Source organism: Thermobia domestica, chromosome 15 (assembly GCF_964235325.1).
Source record: "Thermobia domestica chromosome 15, izTheDome1.hap1.1, whole genome shotgun sequence".
NCBI classification, from domain to species: domain Eukaryota; kingdom Metazoa; phylum Arthropoda; class Insecta; order Zygentoma; family Lepismatidae; genus Thermobia; species Thermobia domestica.
In genome coordinates this window covers 192,748,110-192,761,339 of record NC_137468.1, presented here as the reverse complement: position 1 = coordinate 192,761,339, position 13,230 = coordinate 192,748,110, and the positions used below count along the sequence as shown (strand labels likewise).

The 13,230-nt window shown below is 36.3% G+C and overlaps 3 protein-coding genes across 3 annotated transcripts; all 3 read left to right on the top strand.

Annotated features, from left to right (window-relative positions):
* The first annotated feature begins 7,146 nt into the window (after window positions 1-7,146).
* Window positions 7,147-10,683, top strand: LOC145671776 (uncharacterized). Its single transcript, XM_081740982.1, has one exon. It carries the CDS (start codon window positions 7,147-7,149, stop codon window positions 10,681-10,683), a length of 3,537 nt encoding a protein of 1,178 aa, XP_081597108.1.
* A 112-nt stretch (window positions 10,684-10,795) lies between these two features.
* LOC145671775 (uncharacterized) lies at window positions 10,796-11,395 on the top strand. The gene has a single exon (XM_081740981.1). It carries the CDS (start codon window positions 10,796-10,798, stop codon window positions 11,393-11,395), a length of 600 nt encoding a protein of 199 aa, XP_081597107.1.
* Window positions 11,396-11,709: 314 nt separating this feature from the next.
* On the top strand, window positions 11,710-12,402 carry LOC145671774 (uncharacterized). The gene has a single exon (XM_081740980.1). The coding sequence runs from the start codon at window positions 11,710-11,712 to the stop codon at window positions 12,400-12,402; it is 693 nt and encodes a 230-aa protein (XP_081597106.1).
* Window positions 12,403-13,230: the final 828 nt, after the last annotated feature.

Below are 13,230 nucleotides of genomic sequence, written 5' to 3'. Positions count from 1 at the left end.
AAAAAGTAGTAAACAAGAAGGATAGACAGCATGATAAGTCATCAATTACCGTTGAGTTTATTTTTCTAGTGGCTGCCTTTACCTAGATTTTTGAGTAATTCAAATTCTGGTCACACTGTTATTTCTATGGATGGCAACACTGAAAATTCTTTCGATCCGTATTTTCGGGTGTAGAATAACATTATCTATTATTGTGGTAAGTTACATTTTATTACCTCTTTCCACTTACGAAAAACGGGCAAAAGAAAAATTATTAGTCTTTCAAAAATATTTAGTAGTCTGCCCCCTGGGGAATGAAGAAAGAAATTTTCAAATGAGTACTGCCTCAACGCTACAACGAACACAAAAATACAATCCTAATGTCTGAGCTGCGACGGGCAAGAGGCTTCCTTACTCCTCTCCAAGCTGCAACGGGCAAGAGGCTTCCTTACTCCTCTCCAAGCTGCAACGTGCAAGAGGTTTCCTTACTCATCTCCAAGTTGCAACGGGCAAGAGGTTTCCTTACTCATCTCCAAGCTGCAACGGGCAAGAGGTTTCCTTACTCATCTCCAAGCTGCAACGGGCAAGAGGTTTCCTTACTCATCTCCAAGCTGCAACGGGCAAGAGAAACTAACCCCACCTTTAAACTAAAACGGGCGAAAGGTTCCTTTAGACTCAGCTGCAAAAAGAGGCTCGTTCTTTACGCACAAACCTTAAACTTCCGAGTTGCAATGGACGGGAGGTTCAACTTTAAAAAGAATACAAACTTATTTATTTATAATCTAATATACAAACTGTGTAAAAAAAATATATATATAATAAAATGTGAAAGGAAGCCCGTATACCGTCTACCGAATAGGCCTATTACAGTATTGTATAATGCTTTGATTTTGATTGACATAAGAAATAAAGTGAGAATGTTTTAAGAAATATGCTTCAAGTCTCCCATCTCCCCATAAGTGTACTTCGATTGGCAGCTTGCATTGACGTTTAACATCTCTTTCATCACCAAAGCTACACGAGACAGTACCAGCTGTTTAAATTGCGATTCAAACCAATACTGGGATTTGTATTCAAAATACTCCCATCGGAACCACGTACATTTTTAGCCACTTCGTCACGAAATGGTTACAATGCATTCTGAGCCTTGTTTTTGTTGGATAAGGTGCGATCGGGCTTAAATGTTTATTATTGTTCTTAATATACGGTAATAATTTTATTATATTTCTCTTCTTTTTCTTTCAGGTAAGTTTGCAACTGTACTTTTGTTGATGCTGTGAAGTGAGTAATATTTTTCTACGTTCTATACAAGTAGTAGGTGTTAATAAGGATGTTCTTTAAATACATATATACAGGGTGGCCCAAAAGTAGGTATACAGTCCTACAAAGTATGACATATTAGTTTATTAAGATAATTAGTTTATTTGCTCTGTTTGTTCCAAGCTTAAGGTATGGGTGATCAGAGATTAAAGATAAATAAATAATTAAGATACTGTAAGTCACTGCTTGTATGGATAACAATAAGTTAATTATATAAAATGCCTTGAGTCGGTCAGTACGGGACTGTATACTTATTTTTGGGCCTCCTTGTATTCTTGTAGGAGAGACGTAAATGTAATGACATTGTACCTTAGTGAACCCTTTGTCATATTTCAAAAGCTAGCATTTCAAAAGTTACTTTGGAATTAGTAGAAGAAATATTTAAATAATATTATATTCTTAGATAAAAGAATTGAACTATTAATTATTAATTAAAAAGTTTAAAAAGCGAATGCTTGATATCTAAACGACCATGATGTATCTGAATACGTCATTTATATAGTGTATTCTACCCTCGTTTTCTTGAGGCAACGAGGATTTTTCTTTTTTGGCCTACCCACTATATTAGGAGTAAAGAAGAGGTGAAAAAACTGTTGTTCTCTTAGGTTTTCTGTTCTATATCCTATTCCACTGGCCCCTTTGTAGTTCTAAAAGCTTTCCATTAAATTATTAATTTATTTTCTTTATGATAAAGTTTTTCCTTTTGTCCATAATCTCTTGTTAATATATTGTAGTGTTGAACTAAATATACTAGAAACCTATACTGCCAATAAATAATAAAGTTGAACCAAATATACTAGAAAACTATGGTGTCAATAAATTATAGTGTTGAACCAAATATACTAGAAAACTATGGTGTCAATAAATCATAATGTTGAACCAAATATACTAGAAAACTATGGTGTCAATAAATCATAGTGTTGAACCAAATATACTAGAAAACTATAGTGTCATTAGATCATAATGTTGAACCAAATATACTAGAAAACTAGAGTGTCAATAAATTATAGTGTTGAACCAAACATATTAAATGCAGAGAAAACTAAATACATGAAAGTGCGTCGGGACCGTAATACAGCAAATTATGGATGCGTTAAAATATTAAGTAATACTTTTGATAAAGTGGATATTTTCAAATATTTAGAATCAATATTAACAGACAAAAATCATATTCACGAAGAAATTAAATATCGACTAAAAGTAGGGAAATCGTGCTACTATTCGGTTCAAAATCTCTTGTCGTTGCGAATTCTGTCGAAGAATTTGAAGCTTAAAATATATAAAACGATAATCATGCCTGTTGTTCTGTATGGTTGCGAAACATGGTCGCTTACTCTGAGGGAAGAACATAGACTGAAAGTATTTGAGGACAAGATCCTGAGACGAATATTCGGACCCAAGAGGAACGGGAATGGGGAATGGCGGAAACTTCATAACGAGGAATTACATAATTTATATGGTTTACCCAACATTGTTAAGGTCGTCAAGTCTAGGAGACTTAGGTGGGCAGGTCATGTAGCTAGAATGGAAGAAAGTAGAAACGCTTTCAAAGTCTTGACCGGAAGACCAATCGGAAAATGACCATTAGGAAGACCTAGGTGCAGATGGGAGGACAATATTAAGATGGATCTCGCAGAGATAGGAATACAAAGTAGAAATTGGATCCAATTAGGTAAAAATAGAAGTCAGTGGAGAGCTTTTGTGAACGCGGCATTAAACCTCCGGGTTTCATAGGCCATAGAGTTAGTTAGTTAGTTAGTTGAACCAAATATACTAGAAAACTATAGTGCCAATAAATCATAATGTTGAACCAAATACACTAGAAAACTATAGTGTCAATAAACCATAATGTTGAACCAAATATACTAGAAACCTGTCAATAAATCATAGTGTTCAACCAAATATACTAGAAAAGTATAGTGTCAATAAATCATAATGATGAACCAAATATACTAGAAAACTATAGTGTCAATAAATCATAATGTTGAACCAAATATACTAGAAAACTATAGTGTCAATAAATCATAATGATGAACCAAATATACTAGAAAACTATAGTGTCAATAAATCATAATGTTGAACCAAATATACTAGAAAACTATAGTGTCAATAAATCATAATGTTGAACCAAATACACTAGAAAACTATAGTGTCAATAAACCATAATGTTGAACCAAATATACTAGAAACCTGTCAATAAATCATAGTGTTCAGCCAAATATACTAGAAAAGTATAGTGTCAATAAATCATAATGATGAACCAAATATACTAGAAAACTATAGTGTCAATAAATCATAATGTTGAACCAAATATACTAGAAAACTATAGTGTCAATAAATCATAATGTTGAACCAAATATACTAGAAAACTATAGTGTCAATAAATCATAATGTTGAACCAAATATACTAGAAAACTATAGTGTCAATAAATCATAATGATGAACCAAATATACTAGAAAACTATAGTGTCAATAAATCATAATGTTGAACCAAATATACTAGAAAACTATAGTGTCAATAAATCATAATGTTGAACCAAATACACTAGAAAACTATAGTGTCAATAAACCATAATGTTGAACCAAATATACTAGAAACCTGTCAATAAATCATAGTGTTCAACCAAATATACTAGAAAAGTATAGTGTCAATAAATCATAATGATGAACCAAATATACTAGAAAACTATAGTGTCAATAAATCATAATGTTGAACCAAATATACTAGAAAACTATAGTGTCAATAAATCATAATGATGAACCAAATATACTAGAAAACTATAGTGTCAATAAATCATAATGTTGAACCAAATATACTAGAAAACTATAGTGTCAATAAATCATAATGTTGAACCAAATACACTAGAAAACTATAGTGTCAATAAACCATAATGTTGAACCAAATATACTAGAAACCTGTCAATAAATCATAGTGTTCAGCCAAATATACTAGAAAAGTATAGTGTCAATAAATCATAATGATGAACCAAATATACTAGAAAACTATAGTGTCAATAAATCATAATGTTGAACCAAATATACTAGAAAACTATAGTGTCAATAAATCATAATGTTGAACCAAATATACTAGAAAACTATAGTGTCAATAAATCATAATGTTGAACCAAATATACTAGAAAACTATAGTGTCAATAAATCATAATGATGAACCAAATATACTAGAAAACTATAGTGTCAATAAATCATAATGTTGAACCAAATATACTAGAAAACTATAGTGTCAATAAATCATAATGTTGAACCAAATACACTAGAAAACTATAGTGTCAATAAACCATAATGTTGAACCAAATATACTAGAAACCTGTCAATAAATCATAGTGTTCAACCAAATATACTAGAAAAGTATAGTGTCAATAAATCATAATGATGAACCAAATATACTAGAAAACTATAGTGTCAATAAATCATAATGATGAACCAAATATACTAGAAAACTATAGTGTCAATAAATCATAATGATGAACCAAATATACTAGAAAAGTATAGTGTCAATAAATCATAATGTTGAACCAAATATACTAGAAAACTATAGTGTCAATAAATCATAATATTGAACGAAATATACTAGCAAACTATAGTGTCAATAAATCATAGTGTTGAACCAAATATACTAGAAAACTATAGTGTCAATAAATTATAGTGTTGAACCAAATATACTAGAAAACTAGTGTCAATAAATTATAGTGTTGAACCAAATATACTAGAAAACTAGTGTCAATAAATTATAGTGTTGAACCAAATATACTAGCAAATTATAGTGTCAATAAATTATAGTGTGGAATCAAATATACTAGGAAATTTTAGTGTCAATAAATTATAGAGTTGAACTAAATATCCTAGGAAATTATAGTGTTGCATACGCTAAGAAAGATAATGAGATAAATATGTTATTCATTTTTATGACGTATTGAAAACATAAATAATTATTTTTTCCAATAAAATGAGATTTTCGTTATCAATGCAACATTGGCAACCCTTATTTAAGAGTCGACTTGCGAAAATGGTGCTACTTCTCACTATGTTCATTGTCCTGGAGGAATCTTCGAGCCTCCAGCAAAGAACTCAAGAAATCGATTTCCAGAACAACCAGGTTTGTTGAGAGGAGTAGGAGTGGAATCTGGCTGCTAACATCGTAAAAGCGTCCCTTAAGGCCGAATGGCACAGAGCATTACAACGCCAACCCAATGCCACGGGTAATGAAGAAGCTCTTGAGATCCCTGCTGCAGCTGTGAAAATCAAAAATATAAAATAAAAAAGAGAATATCCAATCTGTGGATGATATTATTTTTTTCTTTTTTTTCTTTCTTTTTCAATCAGTCACACAATAGAATCATCTTACACGGTTTCCCATCCGCAACGCCCTGGAGTCTCCAGATGTGGTACTCTACATTGCAGATGGCTTGGTTCTTAACCTTTAGAATCCATTCAGGCTTTATACCAGAGGTGTTGCTAGTTTATTTGTGTTCAGTTCTATCCAGAAATTCTTATCTATAAACAGATCATATCCAAACATAACTAAAGCAATTTCTAGCCTATATTAGAGATCTGCACGAGCTAGAATTTTTAGCCCGAGCCTGGCTCGGCCCTTGAATTTTATGATGGGAGGACCGATCTTAGTCCGAAATATGTTTTAATATTGAGGGCCAAGCGCGGCCCGAGCTCGTGTAGTAATCAAATAAGCCTGAATTACAGAAACTTAATAATTAATGCAAAATTGTATTTTTATGTACAGCAATTACAGGTTTCATTTTGCAGTTGGGCTTTAAAAATTCTCCACAATGAACGGTCCAATAAGTATCGTTGTATAATATATTTACAAACTCAGGACCGAGAACTATGGTTGTATACTTAAAAATTTACGGCCCAAGCCCGGCCATAGTCCGAAGTGACATATAGTTTGTAGGCCCGAGTCCGGTCTAAGCCCGCGGACTTGACCCGAGCCCATGCAGAGCTCTAGTCTATATACGGTATCCTACCGGGTGTTAAAGATAAAAGGTCTATTACTTGTAAATCAGAATCAAGCGGATTTTTTATTTATTTTTTTTTTCACAATGCAAGAACCCGTAGAAGGGAATACCTTCTCTTGGGAGTGGAGTCATGCGTAAGGGGAATAAAGGATAAATTGGATAGACAAAGAGGTTTAATTTCATTTATTTATTCATTGCCTTTATTCATTCATAATTGGGATTTTTATTCACCAATTGATCAAGAATCGTTATTTATTGTACGTACATTATTATCTATCAAAATGTATGTGTGATGAGATGAAAGATGAGGTGCAAGTTAGACGCCACAACACAGTGATATTGTTAGTTAGACAGGTGAAGGGTAATCAAGCGGAAGATGAAATAATTAAACATAAGGAATGTCACAGTGAGATACAGGAGTGTCATAGGGTGCATCAAATGTAATAACCTGTGTGCTCCAAGAGCCCACCTATCATAAAATTCCAAGAGGTCAGCTGAAATTTTTCAATAAAAGTCACAGGAGGACAAGTTCGGGGAAATAAGAGGGGAGTCACAGCACCAAGGATGCATTCGAAGTTAGGTATGTGGCTCCATCTTATTGGAAGTAGGAGTATAATCATCCTGTTGGGAATAGGAGCTGGCAACTTTGTGCCTTGTTTACAGTTCAGCTGCTAGAAGAAGAAGAAGGACTAGAAAGTTGTGACCGCATGGTGCTTGTAGAAGCTATTTTTTTTCTTGTGTTACGTTCTTTTGTGGAAATAAAAGTGAATAGCTGGAAATAAAAAGGTTTCATTCCTCTAAAGTGTAGATCTTTTGATTTCTAACAACTGGCGACCGTGACAGGACACAATAGACCATGGAGGAAATGAAAAAACAGCGTAAAATCTTGAGAGCAGCATTCACTAGGTTGCATACGAACTGTTCGGAACTGTGTAGCGCAGAACTTAAAAACGAAAGTGATATTAGTGGTACATTTCAAGTGTTAGAAGAGAAATACATGAAAATGAAGGAGATAGATGAGAAGATAATGACATCAGCAATAGAAGATAATTGGAGCGAGAAAGAACTACTAGAAGAAACGGAGCAAGCAGATAAGTATTCTTTAAAATTCTACCAAATTAAAAACAAGGTTGAGGCTGCGTTGCATGCGTGTAAAACGAACGAGAGTAGTGGTAGCACGAGTAGTGAAAGAAACTTTAAACTCCCAGAAGTGGAAATTAAGAAATTTGATGGTAATTTGAAAAACTGGCTTCCGTTTTGGTCACAGTTTGTGCGCATAGACGAAGATAAACGGATTCCTAATGTAGACAAATTCCAATATCTCATTCAAGCTATTGTACCGAACACACGTGCACGTCAGTTCGTAGAAAGTTTTCCTCTGTGTGAAGATAACTACCCGAAGGTTATTCAGGGTTTGAAAGCGCGTTTTGGACGTGACGATATGTTAGTAGAGGTATATGTTCGTGAACTTTTAAAGCTAGTGTTTCATAATCTAAGTAACAATGGTAATCTAGAATTGATAGACCTGTATGACAAGTTGGAATCTCAACTTCGCGCTTTAAGTACTTTAGGTGTCACAACAGATAAATGTGCTGCCATGCTGTATCCCCTTGTGGAGTCATGCTTACCTGCTGAACTATTGCGTACGTGGCAGAGGGACAGTACAAACAGTGCAGACGCAACTTTAGAAAAACGTTTGGAAGACTTTATGTCATTTTTGCGGAAAGAAGTAGAAAATGAAGAAAGAATAGCTCTTGCTGTGTCCGGGTTTGATATACAAGACACCAGTAATGTGGGGAAGAAAAAGAAAGAACGCAGTAATCGTTCCGATTTTGTACCAACTGCCGCTGAATTAGTTAATTGTAAAAATAGTGCAAAGTGCATTTTTTGTGATCAATCGCACGCAAGTGAAAACTGTGTAAAAGCCTGTAATTGGACATACGAGGAAAAAATAAACATTTTGAAGGGAAAGGGATGCTGTTTTCTGTGCCTTAAGAATTCGCACAAGAGTTCAAAATGCTATGCTAAGTTGACTTGTAGTGCATGCAAGGGGCGTCACGTTAGTGTTATGTGTAGTGGCAGAAATAAATCTAAGAATGCGTCAAGTAACGGTGATAAACAGACTCATGTGAAGCATGTTATCGAAAACACACTGACAAACAATGAACATTCCGAAACATTTTTACAAACATTGGTAGTAAAAGTGAGAGGGCGGAATTCAGAAAAGAACGTCAGGGCGATTATAGACACTGGTTCACAGCGATCTTATATCTGTACTAGCTTAGCGCGGGAAATGAACTATGAAGTATTACGAAAAGAAACTGTAGCGCACGCTCTTTTTGGAGGTGTATTTTCAGAACCATGTGAACATGACTGTTTTCGAGTTAGGCTAACCAACCTCAATGGTGATTATGCATGTAATTTTGAAGCACTGAATCAGGATGTTATTTGTAATAGTGTTACATCAATCATAGATGGTCCTTGGTTATCAGAGTTACGGGAAATGGGTATAGAAATATCCGATAATCAACCTGGCCCAATCGCAATTTTAATAGGAGCGGACATTGCCGGTAAACTTTTCACAGGTAAGAGAATTGCTTTGAAAGTTGGCCTGATTGCTATGGAGACATTGCTCGGCTGGATTTTAATGGGAAAAATAAACAGGAAGGATTCTGTTAGGTTTTCTACAATGCAAGTCACAACGATGTTTTGCAAATCAACACATGTTTCAGACTTGTGGAAATTGGATGTTTTAGGCATAACCGATCTAGCGGAAAAGAAAACGAAAATGGAGGCGCAACAGGAAGTAATGGAATATTTTAACCAGACAACGACCATTAACGCTGACGGGAGGTATGAAGTAAAAATGCCTTGGCTAATGGAACATCCACCTCTCCCCAACAACATAGATACCTGTAAAAGAAGACTGAAGAATGTAGTTGTTAGATTGAAGGCTGAAAACTACTACGAAATGTACGAGAAGGTTTTGAAAGAGTGGGAAGATGAAGACATCGTAGAGGAAGTTCCTGCGGAAGAGATAGAGAAGAAAGGCTACTACTTACCTCATCGTCATGTTGTTAAGATGACTAGTAGTACGACGAAGATCCGTCCAGTATTTGATGCCTCAGCGAGAGAGAAAAATCATCCATCTTTAAATCAGTGTTTAGAGAAAGGAATCAATTTGATAGAAATTATTCCAGCGATTCTGACACGTTTTAGATTGAACAAGTTGGGAGTTGTGTCTGACATTAAGAAGGCGTTTCTACAAATTTCCCTATGTAAGAGAGACCGAGACTATTTACGATTTCTTTGGATAAGTGGAGAAGGTGGTATAAAAATATATCGTCACAAAAGAGTAGTGTTTGGCGTGAGTTGCAGTCCTTTCCTGTTGGGAGCCGTAATAGAGCATCATCTTAGGCGAGCACTACAAAAGTGTAATGAGGGTCAGAGTAGTTATGCTAAGGAAGTCATTTTGAAGTTATTGAATAGTTTTTATGTAGATAATTGTGTCACTAGTGTCAAAAATGAAGATGAGCTTCGTCAGTTTAGAGAAGAAGCCACGAACTTAATGGCGGAAGCAAAATTCGAACTTCGAGGGTGGGAGCATACCTCTTTAGAAAACACACTAGAAGAGAATAGAGTTCCTGTACTTGGCTTACAATGGGAAACTGTTTCAGATGTGTTGGAATTACGACCAGAATGTTTTGAGGATACAAAACCTGCGGTTGTCACGAAGAGAATAATTTTGTCATTTGCTAACAGAATATTTGATCCTATTGGTGTCACGTGTCCAGTAACGCTAAGCCCGAAAATTCTTTTACAACAAGTATGGTCATCGAAGGTAAATTGGGACGAAGCGGTACCAAAGGAAGTTGAGAAGAAATTCCTACAATGGATCAAAGAGTTGCCTCATTTAAAGAGACTTGTCTTTCCAAGATGGGCTGCTGGAGATTGTAAGAATTGGAGCCTACATGCATTCTGCGATGCTAGTGAGAGATCGTATGCTACGGCTGTCTTTCTCAGAACTGAAGAAAAAGGACAAGTGAAGGTGCAATTAATACAGGCGAAATGCAGGGTTGCTCCGATGAAGAAGTTAACCATTCCTCGACTGGAATTACTGGCAACTACAATTGGCGCAAGGTTAGCTACTACAGTGAGAGAAACATTGGATGTTGAAGATGTACCAATTTATTTCTGGACAGATTCTACCACCGTTTTAGCATGGATTAAGCGGGATATGCCATGGAATACCTTTGTGTGGAATCGAATACAAGAAATAAGAAGATTAAGCAATTCAGGCAACGAGTGTTGGAGATTTGTTCCAGGAACCATGAATCCAGCTGATCTGCCCTCACGAGGATGTTCACCTGAACAGTTAGTTGCGTCAAAATAGTGGGAGGGTCCCAGACTGGTTAAGACGACCAATAGAAGAGTGGCCGGAGCAGAAGTACACTTATCAAGAAGAAATAATCTCAGAAGAAAGAAGAAAAAACATTGTATCTGTAATGATTAATGCCAAAGAAGAAAACCGTGATTGGTACTACCGCCGTTTTTCAAAATATGAACAGATAATCCGCATGGTTGGTTGGATCAAGAGATTCATCTTCAATTGTCGTAATGGAAAGAAGAGGAGACAAGGAGAATTATCGGTGGAAGAAGTGACAGCTGCTGAGAAAACAGTCCTTAAACTCGTTCAGAAAGAGTCATTCGACGGCGTAGAAGACCAAAAGTTGAAGTCACTATGCCCATTTGAAGACAAAGATCAGATCATTAGGCTGAAGACGAAAATTGTAGAGCTTTCAGATTCAGAAGTGTTTCGGTATCCTGTTGTATTACCAAATACACATCCTGTGGTCAAGCGGTTGATTCATGACAAACATGTAGAATCTTGTCACGTTGGAGTGCAGGGTCTGATGAGTCTTCTCAGAGAAAGGTACTGGATTATAAGAGGAAGGCAAGGCGTTCGATCCGTTGTTAGAAGGTGTGTCGTCTGTAGAAGATACAACGCCAAGAAGATGGAGACCTGTCCCGTGGCCTTACCAGAAGATAGAGTTAAGGAATCAGCAATCTTTGAAGTCACAGGATTGGATATGGCGGTCCAGTAATACTAAGAGATGGCAAGAAAGCATGGATTTGTATCTTCACATGTGCAGTGTATAGAGCGGTACATCTAGAATTAGTATCTGGATTGTCAACGGCCGATTTCCTTCAAGCGTTGCGGAGATTCGTCGCTAGAAGAGGACGTCCATCAGTAATCTACTGTGATAATGGTACCAATTTTGTCGGTGCAGAGAGCTTGTTAGACAAACTCGAGTGGGAGAAGATAGAAGCGTACACCACTACAAAGCGTATCAAATGGAAATTTATTCCTCCCACATCACCTTGGTGGGGCGGCTGGTGGGAACGTCTGATTAGACTAATGAAACAGTTGTTGAGAAGAGTACTTGGAAGAGCTTCCCTGACTTATGAAGAATTTAACACAATTCTTTGTGACTGTGAAGCAGTTATAAATTCCCGTCCTTTGACATACGTTTCGGAAGAAAGTTCTGATTTTGTGCCTTTAACTCCTCTAATGTTCCTACAACAGAATGCTGAAATTGGAGTACCTGACATTGATGTCATAGAAGCGGGGAGTCTACGAAGAAGACTGAAATACATTCAGGATATACGGAAGATTTTACGCAGCAGGTTTCGAAAGGAATATTTGGGACAGTTGGTTCAACATTGGAGAACCAGAGTAAATTGTAAGAAGATAGAAGTAGGAGAGGTTGTTCTAGTGGGAAACGACAACTTAAAGCGGTTGGAATGGCCCCTAGCACGTGTTGTGGAACTTATACCTGGCCGTGATGGAAAAGTTCGTCTGGTGAGACTAAAGACCGGCGCGGGGATGATGGTGAGACCTCTTCAACGTATCTTCCCTTTGGAAATCAGGTCAGAAGAAGCTGTTGAACAGAATGTACTTAAGAGAAGACTGGTGGTACGAGAACCGAGAAGTGAAACTGATCAATGTGAAGGTGAAAAGGAATCTCAAATTATCACTACTAGAACTGGAAGAGCTGTGAAACCTCCCAAAAGATTGTCTCTTTTTACGTATTGTAATCCACAGTTTTAATGATGGGATGGTTGAGTCACTAGTTCCCTTACGTGACTCAAGGTGGGAGGATGTTGGGAATAGGAGCTGGCAACTTTGTGCCTTGTTTACAGTTCAGCTGCTAGAAGAAGAAGAAGGACTAGAAAGTTGTGACCGCATGGTGCTTGTAGAAGCTATTTTTTCTTGTGTTACGTTCTTTTGTGGAAATAAAAGTGAATAGCTGGAAATAAAAAGGTTTCATTCCTCTAAAGTGTAGATCTTTTGATTTCTAACACATCCTTTCAGTGTCAGATCGTCGTAAAACTGATGCAAGAAGTCATTATTTACTCCACTATTCACTGGTTGATTCAAAAAACATTGGACTCACGACACATGCCCCTGAAGCTGAGCGCCGAACACCAAATTTTCGGGTGTGCAAGGTTTCATACAAGGTATGTGAATTATCATTAGACCAGTGCCTTGTATTCTGTGATTCACCTAACCCGATAAAGCGAACCACACTTCGTCAGACATAGAGTACAGAAGAGAATCCAAATGTCCCTTCCTAATCATGGTCAGTAACCAATCACAATACGCAACCAGTTTACCAGTGTTCGGCTCCTTAAGAGTTTTCATCCCGGCGAAATTAAAATACCGTTAATTTTACAGTAATTATGTGATATCTTCAAATAGATAAGAAGATAATTGAAATATGGAACAAGAGCGCCCTAGACAATATTATTTTGCGTGAGGTACCGTTATCACAAGTCACCTAGCGGCTTTCCGTTTTCAGCTGTTTAGAAACGCGAAAATAAATGCCGATTTTCAAAATGGCTCGAAATCGAAAGCATATAAATGAGTCGTGATAAC

Coding starts and splice junctions, on each gene's coding strand:
- LOC145671776 (XM_081740982.1), top strand. CDS start 7,147: ATGGAGGAAATGAAAAAACAGCGTAAAATCTTGAGAGCAGCATTCACT.
- LOC145671775 (XM_081740981.1), top strand. CDS start 10,796: ATGATTAATGCCAAAGAAGAAAACCGTGATTGGTACTACCGCCGTTTT.
- LOC145671774 (XM_081740980.1), top strand. CDS start 11,710: ATGAAACAGTTGTTGAGAAGAGTACTTGGAAGAGCTTCCCTGACTTAT.